The 14,285-nt window shown below is 49.6% G+C and overlaps 1 protein-coding gene across 2 annotated transcripts; it reads right to left on the reverse strand.

The window, feature by feature from the left end:
• Positions 1 to 1,213: 1,213 nt before the first annotated feature.
• Positions 1,214 to 13,206, reverse strand: LOC134524298 (C-signal-like). 2 transcript variants are annotated; one of them, XM_063354175.1, is made up of 6 exons: positions 10,296 to 10,625; positions 5,177 to 5,228; positions 4,695 to 4,882; positions 4,113 to 4,268; positions 3,129 to 3,239; positions 1,214 to 2,112 (listed from the first exon to the last, which is right to left on the reverse strand). In XM_063354175.1, exons 1-6 carry the CDS (start codon positions 10,296 to 10,298, stop codon positions 1,999 to 2,001), a joined length of 624 nt encoding a protein of 207 aa, XP_063210245.1. In that variant the 5' UTR covers positions 10,299 to 10,625; the 3' UTR covers positions 1,214 to 1,998. The 2 variants fall into 2 exon arrangements, with proteins under 2 accessions (XP_063210245.1, XP_063210244.1); XM_063354174.1 differs by lacking the exon at positions 10,296 to 10,625 and adding an exon at positions 12,956 to 13,206 and having other exon boundaries at positions 1,223 to 2,112.
• Between the last annotated feature and the right edge of the window lie 1,079 nt (positions 13,207 to 14,285).

Genomic DNA, 14,285 nt, shown 5'->3' on the forward strand with positions numbered 1-14,285 from the left:
AACCCATGAAGATCAACCAGACCAAGTGCAAGGTCCTGCAACTGGTTCATGGCAATCCCAGGCACAAATACAGATTGGGCAGAGAATGGCTTGATAGGAGCCCTGAGGAGAAGGACTCGGGGGTGCTGGTGGACAAGAAGCTCAACATGAGCCGGCGACGCGCACTTGCAGCCCAAAAAGCCAACCACATCCTGGGCTGCATCAAAAGAAGCGTGGCCAGCAGGTCAAGGGAGGCGATTCTGCCCCTCTACTCTGCTGAGACCCCCACCTGGAGTACTGCGTCCAGCTCTGGAGTCCTCAGCACAGGAAGGACATGGACCTGTTGGAATGGGTCCAGAGGAGGCCACAAAGATGCTGGGAGGGCTGGCGCATCTCTGCTGTGAGGACAGGCTGAGAGAGCTGGGGGGGTTCAGCCTGGAGAGGAGAAGGCTCCAGGGAGACCTTAGAGCCCCTTCCTAAAGGGGGCCTACAGGAAGGATGGGGAGGGACTCTGGATCAGGGAGTGTAATGATAGGACAAGGGGTAACGGTTTCAAACTGAAGGAGGGGAGATTTAGATTGGATATGAGGAAGAAATTCTTTGCTGTGAGGGTGGTGAGCCCCTGGAACAGGTTTCCCAGAGAAGCTGTGGCTGCCCCATCCCTGGAGGGGTTCAAGGCCAGGTTGGCCGGGGCTTGGAGCAACCTGGGCTGGTGGGAGGTGTCTCTGCCCAGGGCAGGGGGTGGCACTGGGTGGTCTTTAAGGTCCCTTCCAACCCAAACTATTCTATGATTCTATGACTAAAAACAGGTCTGATGGCAGAACCGTGGCGTGGCAAGCAGTTGGAGAGACTTTATATCCCTGTCAGCGTGGGGATGGCGGGAGGCAGCTGGACACCTCTGCCTTACACCCCCTCAGCTGCATCCAAGGGCAGGTCCCACAGCGGCTGCTGCCCAGGAACCGCCACGCCTGTCTCTCCCACTTACCTGCCTGTTGTTTGTCTTTCCTTAGTTGGTACAGGAACCCACCGCCTTGGCACAGCATGAAAGTGCCTAATCAGCTGGCATAAGGGAGGGATGTTGAAGCCAAACCCAGACTTCAAAGAACTTCTTGCTTTTATCCCTACCTCAGCCAGAACACAGAGATCTTTTCACCAGCTGCTTTTAGTATTTCAGACCAGAACAAGGGTCTGCCTCAGTTTTAGGTACACCCCACCATGTTAAACCCATCCAGTCCCAAGGAGACAGCGATGGTTAGAGTTTCTTCCTGCAAGGTAGAAGTACAGTCCTCCGGTCAGGGAAGAGAAACCTACAAAGAGAAATCTACATACAGAGAAATTAACTGAAGTAGTTTAGTAAACAGACTATTTGTTTAAACAAGACTTTATTGAAGACACTTTAGAAGTGTACCTACAAAACAACATACCCGCCCCCATATTAGGATGTTAGTCATCCACTGGGAACAAAGCAAATGCCTGGTGTGTGTTGTCAACCTGGGGACACTCAGAGCTTGCTGAGGAACCTACAGAAGGACCAAATTCACATAATTTAGAGCTGGGCAATTTCAGCCTTGGCTCAGTTAGGACTGAAGGAAGCTGAAGAACCTTTTCCAGAGACACGTCTCCAGCAGACTGAACGCACTGGAAGCTGACAGCCTACACTAGCCTTACTCTGAAGTCACATCATTTACTTCTGCGGAGAGGGAGAGACCCACTTTGGTTTTGGAAGCGAAGAGGAACCAGCCCCTGGATTTAACTTGCAGGTTTTAATCTATTTTTAGATGGTTCTAGGAGATCCCCATCACTAAGAGCACAGTAGTATTTGCAGGAAGCATTATAACAGAGCAGTAACAATACCTAGTAAAAGAGTCAGCCACCCCACCTTCCAAATACACCTAGAGAGAGGCTGCATATCAGACTGGCTATTTCAACTAGCGTATAAGAAAACCCTAGAGACACAGACATTAGTGGCACAAGTTAAATAGCAAGTGGCATGCTGTTTCTGTAGTATATTCTGCACTTCTACCACGGCAGAGTTTCCCCTTGCCAGTCCAGGAAGGAACCATTTTCTTTTTCACCAAGACGGTCCAGAACGGAGAGAATTCCTGGGATAGCCTCTTGCACCTGCATGGGAGCCTAGAGCAAATCAAGTTTAGATTATTACGGGGAATATCCTACAGAGGAGAATGAAATGCATTTAAGGAGTTACTAGAATCAAGTGGGATGCATTTTCACGTTTCATAGTGTGCCTCTGCAGCACATGGAAGTGTATACTGTACAGTGGGTTCTTTCTCAAGGGCTGGTGTTGAGAGATATTAGTTGTTTAGCTTAAATAAGTACGTTTTTCAATTAGAATAAATTACTTAGGGTTATAATATGGTGTGATTTATGCTGCTTGCCTAGCTTTACTTGGCATGAGTAGGTAGATTTGCTGAAGCCTTTAGGCCACAATAGAGTTAATTTTCTTAATAATTTTCCTAGCAGCTGATACAGTGCTGTGTTTAGTCTTTTAGTACGAGGAAAATGTCGATAGCACACTGATGTTTTGGTAGTGTTTTTCCTAAGACTGGGACTTTTCAGTTCCCCATGTTCTGCCAGCGAGCGCAGGTGCACAAGAAGCATAAACCAGAAGATAAGGAGGCAACAACTCTCAGCAGAGACTGCAAATCAACAAGATAAGAGCAGCCAACAGCCAGCCTGGACACAGGGAGAGAATCCAAGAAGGCGTTAGGAGACCCCACACCAAAAATCACCATTGGAATAAAAGATGCGTGAAAGGCACGTGGGGGGCAGGCGTACAGATCACAAGGGTATAATTGCCCAGGGATTTCTTTGTTTAGTGTCCCTCTCTGGAGGCACCCAGCCCGGGCTGACCCTACTGCTGGACCTTTCAATTAAATTATCTACTTTTATAAAATCTTGCTGTGGGAAACCCCGGGTCAAGCCTGAAGGAGGAGGGAGCACACCTGAGAGTAAGCGTGTGTGAGAGGAGCTGAAAGGGGCACCCATCAGCTCCTGGGGGTCGCCCATTGTGAGAGGGCCCTGGTCCAACTCCTTGAATGGGGTGTGAATGGTCAGGCAGAGGCTTCTCCTTTAACAGTTGGGACAACAGGGGAGTCATACTTTCATGTTTTCAGAGATATGTCTCTTACCATGTTTCCACCCATGTCTGTCTGAAGCCAGCCTGGGTGCAAAGAAATGCAGAGAATTCCATCTGATTTCAAGTCTGCAGCAAGACACCTGGTGATCATGTTCAGTGCAGTCTACAAGAGTGGAAACCACCTATCAGTGTGCTAGTTTTACAAACCTTGAGCAAGACCATAAGCCAAGCTAATTGGACCTTCCTTCCACCACGCTGCCATCTGACAAATGAAAGGGCAGTGAGAGTATCACAGTAGCTTATCCAGACTTAGTGGGGGCTTCATTCTCAGAGATATCTGTTAAGAGAAGCGTTGTGAAAGCTCTATCACCATAAGCCTAGTGCCCAAAGATGAAACTAAGTTATGCTGGAAGATAAAATAGGATTTGAAACTCTTAAGGAGCTGTGGGGAAAATAATATTGACATAAGGACTCTGTTTTTCTGCCATAATCACTACACAAACATTCAGGTTTTTTACTTCTGAACAGGGAAAACAAGCATATTAACAGCTTATGAGTAGGTGGTGTAGGAGAAACTGTATGCCTAATCCTGACTATTCGTACAAACTCAGTCTCTGGATGTGACAAAACGAAAAACTCCACCTCTCACTAACTAGCATTACCATGTACAGGTCAGCGCGCCTTTTGTTGAGTTTCATGCCTGCTATCTTGCTCGGCCTGGAGAGGAACACAGCTAATAGGGCACACAATTGACGGCATCGGTTCTTCCCCGAAAGCCAAGTCCCTCTGAAATGGATCTATATCGGAGTAGTGAGGGCGCACTTGTGAGCCTGTTCTTAAGAAGTCAGTGTGCATGCTCCAGATGTACGGTTTTCACAGGTCCCATTTCCACCCACATGAAGAGCAAGAACAGTTCCTTGGTCATCCTATCCAAGGAAGCGTCGCACACCTCAGATCATTGTCTTAAGCTCAGAGTGGTCTTTAACTAACAGGCCTGCCCTAACCCACTGAGCACAGCCCAGGGAAACCTACAAACCTTTGCTATCCTGTAGGGGTAGACCTTGAGGAACATCTCATTTGCCTGGACGAGTTGCATGGAGGCAGCAAGAGAAGACATATTGATAATAGCAGCTCTATGGCAGCCCATTCCTGTGCTCAGCTGGGCTGCCTTCCTCAGAAGGGGTAGAAACGCCTGTGAAAACAAGAGTTTGTTTTAATTTGTCAGCTTGCTCTTGGAACATTCAAGGCAAGCTGGACTCTCAGGTTCTGCTCTATGAAGAATTGCAGTCGAGCACAGAATGGTGATGGCTCCCCAGACAAGCTGACCATAGGAAACCTTTCTATAACAGCCAGCTGTAAATAGCAAGGACCTTCAGTCTCTTCTGCCCACCTCCTAATCCAACCTGTCCACTCAAGTGACCTCATACCAGATGGATTGAAATAAAGAGAAAGATCCTTGATAAAATGGATCTCTTGCTGCTCTCTAGGCATGCAGTTTGATATCAGACCTGCATCTGTGCAGTTCCAAGGTGACAAGTGCTTTGGTTACGCGTCCAGCTCACTAGTGGAGAAGCCTCTTATAGTACCATAGATGAACCACAGTCCTCCCAGTTCTTACCTTGGTGACCATCAGCTGGGCAACTGTATTGGTTTCATAAATGGTGAGCATTGTCTCTGCTGTGACTTCTTCCAAGGAAGCAAGCACATTGATGCCAGCATTGTTGATGAGGCAGTTCAGACCTTTGTCTCCCACAATTTCTTCCACTTCCTTGACTACTTTCTTGATGCTGTTTTCACAGACCACATCTGCACAGAGGAGCCAAGAATAGCTACAGTGAACAGTGAAATGTGGGGTTCAAATTTCATTTGTCACTGTACAACTGCACGATAAACCAAAGCTGCGGCATTAGGCTGAATGGGGACATTTAGGTAGCACACAGAGATAACAATGCCCAGAAGGCTTTACATAGATTATGTTGTCCCACTGTTATCTTAAGACGAGGGTGATCGTTTTCAGCTGCTGGAGGTCATGTACAGCTACTGATCACCCAGGAGAGGAGTTTCTTAAGAAACATACTTCTGTATAAGCCCTTTACTCACCCAGTTGGAGGAGCTTGATATTGCTGTATTGCTTGCTAAGCTGCTGGAGTTCCTAGGAAGAAGAAATTATTTGGGTTATCTTTTTTACATATATATATGGCTATCACATTAAACAGTTTGAGGCAGTGATACTACTTTGCTTTCCTCAGCTTTCCTGAGAGCAAGATCGATTACTCCAAGAAACTGGACTCTTCACCTGCTTAGTCAAGATACCAGCACGTTAGATTACAGAGTTAGTTCTCAGTGTACAACTCAAGGGTGTGTTTGCAGTGTAACCAAAGGTCTTCGATCAAGTGGGTACTGTTGCTGGTTCCACAGCAGACCTGGTGCTCAGACTGCATTCCAAGCCAGCAATTCCCCACTTCTGTAAGAAAAACGCTATTCTCCTGAAGCTCAGCTAGTGCTAGACATCAGCTCGGGGCAACAGGAATGCTTAAGAAAAGCCATTTGGAATTACTGTTTGCAGAAAAAGTTTCCTAGCGAATTTCCCGTGGAAATTCTGTTTTCCCCAGCACTCTCATCAGCTTCAGTTCTTGTAACTGAGGATAAAGCACACACGAGATCAGTTACATACACAGCAACTGTCCACGAGAACAATTCTCTCTCTGCTAGATAGCTATAATTCAGTCATCTGTCTACTACCTCTCAGTAGAGGAATGAATAGTGTTCTTGGAGAAAATTAGTACTATACTGGTGTTGCTGCTGGACAAAGCATGTCCAAATTGGATTTATAGGCCCAGCTGGAATACTTAGGTTTCTGTGCCATGTAGCCAAGCGGGAAGTATGGCCAAATGTACCAGATGGATTACATACTCCCAGCTACGTTTCGGAGACTGAGCAAACCTGGCCAAACATTCCAGCTCAAGCAAATCCCTTTCTTTAGGAGCCCTTTGGGAATAAGGGTCAGGAGGGCCGATTTTGAAAGAGTACTTTTTTGCCACTTGGAGACACTTGGGGACTCCATGTCCTCTGTCAAGCTATAACGCGTTACATCTTTTATCTCAGTTCATACCCTGCAGGATTCTCTGCAGCCTTGTTTAGAAAATTTGTTTTCCCACTGAGGACAATCTACAACTGCAGTTAAAGCTATTAAGGGGAGGGGGAAGGAAGGGGAACGAGTCAAAAGCACAAAACCAGAAGACATTCCTTCCCTTGGATAGGGCTTGATGGGACAGTTTTCAACAGATTAAAGGCCCAGAACACACTATCTTGTTTATTGATAGTCGAGCATGAAATAGTTCTGCCATGTCAAGGCCTGCAATAATTATGTGACTTTGGACTGTCCACAGGACTCAGTTTGACAGTATCGTTTACTTGATAATAAACTCCAGAAGTGCTCTGGCTTCTTGATGTTTGTTCATTTATTTACAGTCAGATTGCTTTACTCTCTGACAGAGACAAGCTACTAACTTTTGCTGAAAGGCCAGGGATGTTTTGTATAGTGAGAGCAACTGAGAGGCTTCTGAAGTGAGTAAGCAATATGTTCAATTAAGAACTCCAAACACTGTAGCGTTAAGCGTTCTCCAGAACATAAACAGCATGGAATTACAATTGCTGCATGCAAATCACGTTTAAAATTCAATGGTTTTTCCATTTAGTTAATTACTTGGTTAACAAGTGACTCCCACTTCAGTGGTTTAAGTTTCTCAGAAGCAGCTTCCAGGCATAAAGCTAACTTAGACAGCTTTGGTCTTCAAGAATGTTACACCACCTGATATAAACATAAGCTGAAAAATCCAGTTAGGAAACCTAAAAATTGGAGAAAAGCCTATTCTTTTCCTTACTGTGACTAGAAGGAACATGCGGAGGGGAGTATTGAGACAAGTTGGTGGCAGCGCAATCAGGTGCGGCCATTTCGAGCCACCAGCCACGTGTGCTGCTTCTCCTCTTCCCCCACCCCAGGTCGTTTTGATCAGAGAGATCAAAAGCCTCCTGTGTCCAGAGAACTCTGAAAATATCACCGCAATACATGCGTATACTAGTTATGTTCTCCCCTCCGAAGGAATAAGCTTTCCTGAAACTCATTGTGGTCGTCTGTCAAGCGCCTTGCTCTCCCCCCATTACAGACAAAACAAAAAAACCCCCACCAAAACAAAAAAAATTCCCCCAAAAAGCCAAATGGAAAAACCAAACCTGCAAGGTTTTTTTGCAGCAGGCTTGTGCTCACTTTTTTTTATGCCAACATGGTAGTGCAGAGGCACTGCACCCAGGACAAACAGGGTACGTCCCTGGGAAGGCAGGGTCTCGAGCAGGGTCTAAGAGAGACGGCGCAGCCCATAAGGCAGCGCGGACACAAGAATAAGTGAGCGCGTTGGCACTGCTGTTGGAGCTGCAGCTTGTGTTTTAATGTCAGTTTGCGCCGTTTCATTTAAAGAAAGGTCGGTACAGCCAACAGATCCCAGGCTAAGTCATTGCACTGTGATAGCCAACTTAAAAACAAACAAGACAAACAAAAACGACAGAAAACCACAACACAACCCCTAATGCTGTGTTTAGCATAGTAGCACCAGAAGTGCTCTGCACCTGAATCGTTACCCCTGGGAATCAACTCTTAGGGATTCCAAGAAAACTTAAGCTCCGATTAGCATCTGTTGTTTCCTGCTTGCTGATTTTAATTACGATTAACAAAGAGTCAGTCTACTCCAATTTAAACAAGATCCTCTGGCACTCAAGGCTGCAGATACAGACTCATCAGTACACAGGATATTTATTGCTAGATTTCAACCGGGAATGTTATGTTGTCCTTGTCATTTAGCAAGATTTACTTCGCCTCCTTTATGAAAGCATTATTCATTTCAGTTACAACTCTTGGAAAGAACCTGGCCACACGGGGCCAGTTGGAAGCAATCAAGCCAAACTAACAGCCTGGAGGCGGCTTTGTCAGGCAAAGCGTACTCGGGTATCCTTTCACATTGTCCCGCTTGTGCTTGGGACGAAGTCAAAGATGTATCATATTTGCCCGTGTCTGTCCGAGACAGGCTATTCACTGTGACAGCGTGCAGCCAACTTGCTGTTCGACTGTGTAATGGCTTGTGCCAAGCTGCTGCAGGGACTGCCCCAAAGCCACAGTCCTCGCTGAGTCAAGAAGAGCCAGACCTTAATGCTGTAGGAAGTGCAAAATGCTTCCAGAAAAAAAAAAAAAAACAACCAAAACCAAAAAACAAACCCCACACAACAACAACAAACACTGCAATAACCCAAAATTAGAAAGACTTCAAGAATGCCCCCCTTGCCTGATATAGCACATATGTCTGGCTAGAGCACCGCTCCAGAGATTGCCCAGCTGCTCGTCCCAATAGCGGAGCACATGGCTAAAATATGTAGCAAAGAGAAAACAGAACCCCAGGCTGACAGAGACAGTGTGCAGGAGCACTTCAGCCAGAGCTCTGTGTCTGAGGAGGGAACAGACACAGCACTGTTAGAAATGCTATCTCCTACTTCAGAGGAAGGGAAACAGCACATTAAGCCCTGGAAGCTTTCCAAGGCCCAGCAGAGGACTCGTGAGCGGCGAGGAACTGAACGTTTTCTTGTTCACCTGGGAACACGCTTGGGCTTACGGGGCGAGCAGGGGGAACAAGAGATGCTCCTGTCCCGGGGTCCCACATTTGGCTCTCAGCAGAGCCAAGCTGGGGACAGGAAGCACCGTGAACAGATTTATACCATGTCCATCCGCATCCCTTCAGCTACCTCGCTTCTCCAGAGAGCCACCTCCTCCTTCCACACTTCAGCAGGCCAGAGGGGGGACTACGCCATCATTAGGGGTTGTCTTGGACCTTGGGTCAGCATTTTTTCCTTTTTATGGGGAAGTGGGATGGGGGAAGAAAGAGCAAAAAAGAAAAGCAGGAAAGAGGGGGGGGAGGTTTATGAGACGGGCTTAAGAGCCCATGCAGGCTGCCTAATAATAACTGTACTGTGGTTTTGTCCATCTGGAGTGCAAAGACGGGATGTCAGGATTATTTTGCAAGAGATTTGTAGCTGCTTCCACTCTCAGTGCTGGAGCGGCCCAAGCAAAGGCAGATCAGAATCAAAGTGTGGCTGAGGGAGTCTAGTATGGTACTTTTCAAGGAGGGGCAGCGGTTATCTAGATGCGCCTGCGGGCCTGCTGCATGTTATCGTGTGATCTAAAGCCCATTTGTTAGGCAAATGTTCTGTGGAGGCCACCTAGGAGCTCTTCAGCACAAGAACTCAAGTTATCACAACTTCTGCCAGCACAGACTCACATGCAAAAGCTTGCAGCTGTTCAGCATTATCCCAGGGTTTGCAAGTTACAGGAGACGTGCTGCTTTCTGTAGTAAAGCAGAGGAAAGCAGAGTCAGACTCTTCTCCAGCATCTCTTTCTAAAAATCAGGTCCTTAGGGGCTGGCTGTCCACTGTTTGGAGGACTCCAAAGCACGCGGTCGCCTGTGTAACAGCATACGCTCTGCCGAGAGAGGCTCTGGATAACTGTCTGCTGCCTGGGGGTTGCTGCTGACTATTGTCCCCAAGATGGGTGCCGGATTTGCCAGTAGCTAAGCTTATTTAATCACTTTTTTTTCGAAAAACTCAAGATGATTTTTAAAAGGCTTCTCATTTAACCTCTTGCCATCCTTTTATCCCCCCTCCCTGCATTCTACAGCAGGAAAATGCTACTCTACCAAACCAGATGAGAGCAGAATTTGAGAGAGGCGTCCAAAGTTGCCATTCTCCGAATTCATCCTCTAATCCAGGAGAGGAATCGGGGGCAGGAGGGGGTGGGGGAGGGTGCAGCACACTCATATTAAGTGAGATTTTTTCAAATGGTCGCTTACCACAAAGCAAAGTGAGAAGAAACAAAATTAGACATCTAGAATCGCTGTCATGAGAAAAAAAGCAAGCACTGAGAGCTCAGGTGTGCCCGAGAAAGAGCAAGTTGCTCAACTTCACAGCCCAGTCCGCACGGCCAACAAACGGGTCTCAGACGGGCAAAGCCCATTTCGCGTGCACTAGGACAAGTCTGCAGTGCAGGAACCCAAACTCTGGGGTTTCAAGATGTGACTGGCAAGTCAGTGAAGGCAAAGTTTTCTCTCTGGGAAAGAAAAAAAAAAAAAAAAAAAACGAAAAAAGAAGAAAAGAAAATCACCAAACCTTTGCCTTTCCTTACCATACCGCACTCGAGCCACCTTGCCAAGTTGGATCCAGGCTTTGAGACAGTCGGTTGTCGGTGGTGCCCAGACTCATTGCCAGAGGCTCAAGCAGGTCTGTGCTTGCCCTCCGCCAGCTAGAAGGACCAGCGGCATGGTGGAAACACACCTCAGAAGGTCAGACGGTTTTGTGCCAACTTTCTGCCTTGCAGATGGGACAGACGATACTGGTGAGACTACTACAGTACCTTTAGCAAAGATTCCCCTTCCTTGTGGGGTTTTCAGACCCATCTGTTAGAAATATGCTTTCAGCTGGCCGCAGAGGTTTCTACTGATGTTCTGCCAAAGCACAGCACATGGCCTAGAGGTCCTTACAAAGAACAAAAACCCACCCTCATCCACCAAGGACAAATATTGCCCCCCCCCCCCCCCCCCCCCCGCAAAAAAAAAAAGGGCTCAGGATGCCCCCCATGTGGCCTGCAGAATCACCACTCGGGGTTACTGGAATGCGGCTCTTGGCCAGCTTCCTGCCTACATGAGACACCACTGCCAGCAGTCTGTCCAGACACCTACCGCGGCAAGCGAGGAGCGACCCAGACTCTCCCCAGGCACACTGCACTATTTGAGGGCAATTTCATCTTCCTGTGCAGGTTTACCAGCCTTTTCACTCCAGAATTTGAAGTATTGGCAGTGCAAAAAACCTCACAAGTTGTGTTAAGATATGCCCGTGTAATGTTTCCTAGGAAGTTCTTCTTACTGAAGGAACCATTTCGCTTCTCCATGTAAAGTAAATCATCTAAGAGCATCATAATGAGAAATCACTGCTGAGCACAAGGGCCGGTTGGTGAGAAAGAGACCCTCCCTCAGCTCCGGCGAAAGCAGCTTCAGAACAAACAACTAAGCAGAGAGATTTCTATCTAACAACAGGTCATGTGTCTCTGCTGGTTTCCCGTACCACGACAGCACCACACTGTTGTGCAATCCCTAATAGGAAATACGTCTGGGACAAACGCCAGGCCTTGTAACAGGAGTTAAAAGCGAACAGAGTGGCAGCGAATACCTGTTCGGGAGCTCATGTCGTGCAGAAGGGGGGCTGTGGGGGAGGAAGCTGCAGGAACCAGTGGCTCTGAAAGGCAGGCTGTGCACCAGATTCCAGTCCTGCCGGACCATTTCTCAGCCATTCGGTTCAGAAATATCCTAAATGTGTCTTTGTGCTGGAGAGATTGTCACAAAATTAAGACCTTTTCCTTCAGTTCCGTAAGCACCCGTACGGCAGCACAGCGCTACTGGAGAAGTGAGTGGTGCGAGCGAAGGTGTTCCCTGACCAGCCACCACCGTCCTTGAAGGGGAGCCCCAGCACCATCTTTTAAAGTTTTTGTGTAGCTAAGCAGTATCCACCGTAAGGTAACAGACGTATAAGAGACATATAAGCTCTATTTTACCTCTGCATGTGCCAGGGAATTTACCTTTCGCTAAGGCAGCCTTGTGCCGTGCTTGAAATAGGGGAGAGGCAGAAGCAGAGCTTTTGGTATCAATTCTCCTACCGAACGCCTGCAGCAATGCACAGAGGTTTGAGACAGTCACAGAGCAGAGAACTCAGATTCTCGCAGCTCTGGAACACCAGGGTTTTCCTAGGAAAGGAAGAAGGTGATACCTGTGTGAGTTGCTGCGTTGCCCTTGCAGCATCTGCCTTACTGAGGAGGGTCAAGATCAGATGAGAGATGCAACAGAAGACACCAGTGGCCACAAAGTGAGCAGGCTGATAGCCCTCATTATCAATTTGCCTCCCAAATGGTCAGGGAGTGCCCTCAATTTGTCTGACAGTCATTTATAACAGTCTAGGGATGGGGAAGGAGTCCAAACACGTTACTGCTATGCTGCAGCAGCAGGAATGCTGGCTGAAAGGGTCTCTGCCCAGCCAAGAAGGGCACTAAGAGAAGCGTGTAATTCGTCATTCATTTGGGCCTTCTCACTTGTTGCAAGTCCACCGGAGAAAGGGAAGAGACAGACACACAGCTCCTTCTGGGGACACAGACACACCGCGTAGAAGAGACAAGGAAAGCTGTAAGGGGTTTCACTGGGAAGGTTTCTGGGGGATGGAATATTGCTGCAGGGCTCCGGGTCTGTGCAAAACTGGAGAAAGCCAGGAGATACTTATCTCCATCTGCAAATCCAGTGAGAAACTCGGGGGCTGGAGGAGGCGGCTGGCAGGAGAGCTTGAGATGCTGCAGCCGTCCAGCCTCCCTGCTCTTCTCCTCTGGGAACGCACAGGAGTACCCCAATGGCCATGTCCCGCTCTCATTCCGCCTCCAGCCCCGGAGACTTCCACACCACCGGCTCTACCCGACCCCGGCCCGGAGCCGAGTCCCAGCTCCCGCCCCGGGCACCCGCTGCCGGACACCGGCGCCCGCTCGGCAGGGATGCTCGACCCGTTCCGCGCTTCCAGAACCGCCTTCCCCTTCCCCTCCCCGCTAGCCCACCCCCCCGCCCCGGGGCCAGCACTGCCGGGACGTGCCCTCGGGGCTGCACCACCAGCCAGGCTCCACCGGGAGAGCTCCGGCAGCGCAGCCCAACCGGCGCCGGGGGGTCCAGCACAGGCAGAGCCGGGGGGAGGCGCGGCGGTCCGCCGGGCTGGCAGCATCCCCTCCCGGGGAGCCCCGGCTCCCCCTCCCCGGTTTACCTGCGCCTTCTCGGGGTATCGGCAGGTCGCAAAGACGAAATCCGGGGAGGGGTTGGCGGCTGCGAGCCCCCGCACCAGCCCCAGCCCGATGCCCCGGCTGCAGCCGGTGATGAGCACGGAGCGGCAGCGCGGCTGGGCCATGCTGGCTCGGCTCGGCTCGGCTCGGCACGGCTCGGTTCTCTCTGCTCCCGCCGCCGTTCTTAACCTGCGCAGCGCGGAGCCGGCACCGCCGCCCCGATCCCGCCCCCGCCGCCCCGCCCGGCCCGGCCCGGCCCGGAGCCTCCCCCGCTCCCTCCCGGCCGCCCTTCGCCTCCCGCAGCCCCCGGGGCTTCGGCTCCTGCCACCCCACGGCGGGTCCCGGGGCGGGGGGGGACGGGCGGCTGCAGCCCCCGGAGGAGGCGGGTGGTCCGGGCTTTGGGCGAGTCTGGCTCTGGGCTCTGAGCTTTGGGCTCTGGGAGGGTGCCGAGAGCCGCCCAGCCAGCCCTCAGCAGCGGGGGATGTTTCCCCGAGTTTTCCCTCCATCGTCCGTCCCCCCCCCACGCTCAGCCAACAATTGGTTTTGCAGCAGGGGAAGATGAGTCCGTTTGCAGCAGGGGAAGAGGAACCTGTTCTTCCCTCTCTCACAAAGATGAGAACCTCACTCGCTCCTGTACAGTTACCCAAATGCCCCATTTCTCAAACTTCCTCAGGGGAAAACCAGACCCTTCCTCATCATTATGGCTGCAGCTCTGCCGGGCATCGCCTGCCGGCTCCGTCATCCTCATCCGTTCAGACCGACATAACTGCACAAGGGTGAAATTGCTACCCCCGACATCTCGGAGTGGGTAGAAAAACAGAGAAAAGATGTAAGTCCTCTAACGGGGCAATGAAGCAGAGGCAGGAACTGAATCCACGTTTCTGGCCCCCCCCATGTCAGCGCCGGCAGCACAGGTCAGGCGGCCTCTTTCAGCTGTTACGAGCATTATTTTACTACTCATTCTGCGTTGTGGGTGACCTGTTCCTGGAATTCACTACGGGTTTTCTCGCCTTCCTCACACCTCTTACCCGCCGTGCTCATTCATGCTCTCCCAGGCTGTTATTGATCTGCACAGTCATGCACAGAAGTTGATATACATGGGTACGAAGGCTTTGATTACATCTGTTAGCAATATTGCTCTTTATTGCCTTTTTTTAAAAGATCAGTAAGCTTTTAAAACATTATTTTCATCCTGATATAGGTCAAGAATCACCTCTCCCCTTGGACTTGGGAAACTAAACCACGAAGAGATTTGGTAATTTGTTCAAATTCTGTGGAGAAGCCCAGAACAGCTGATGAGTGTTTCCCAATTCC

Source organism: Chroicocephalus ridibundus, chromosome 16, assembly GCF_963924245.1.
Source record: "Chroicocephalus ridibundus chromosome 16, bChrRid1.1, whole genome shotgun sequence".
Taxonomy (NCBI): Eukaryota; Metazoa; Chordata; class Aves; order Charadriiformes; family Laridae; genus Chroicocephalus; species Chroicocephalus ridibundus.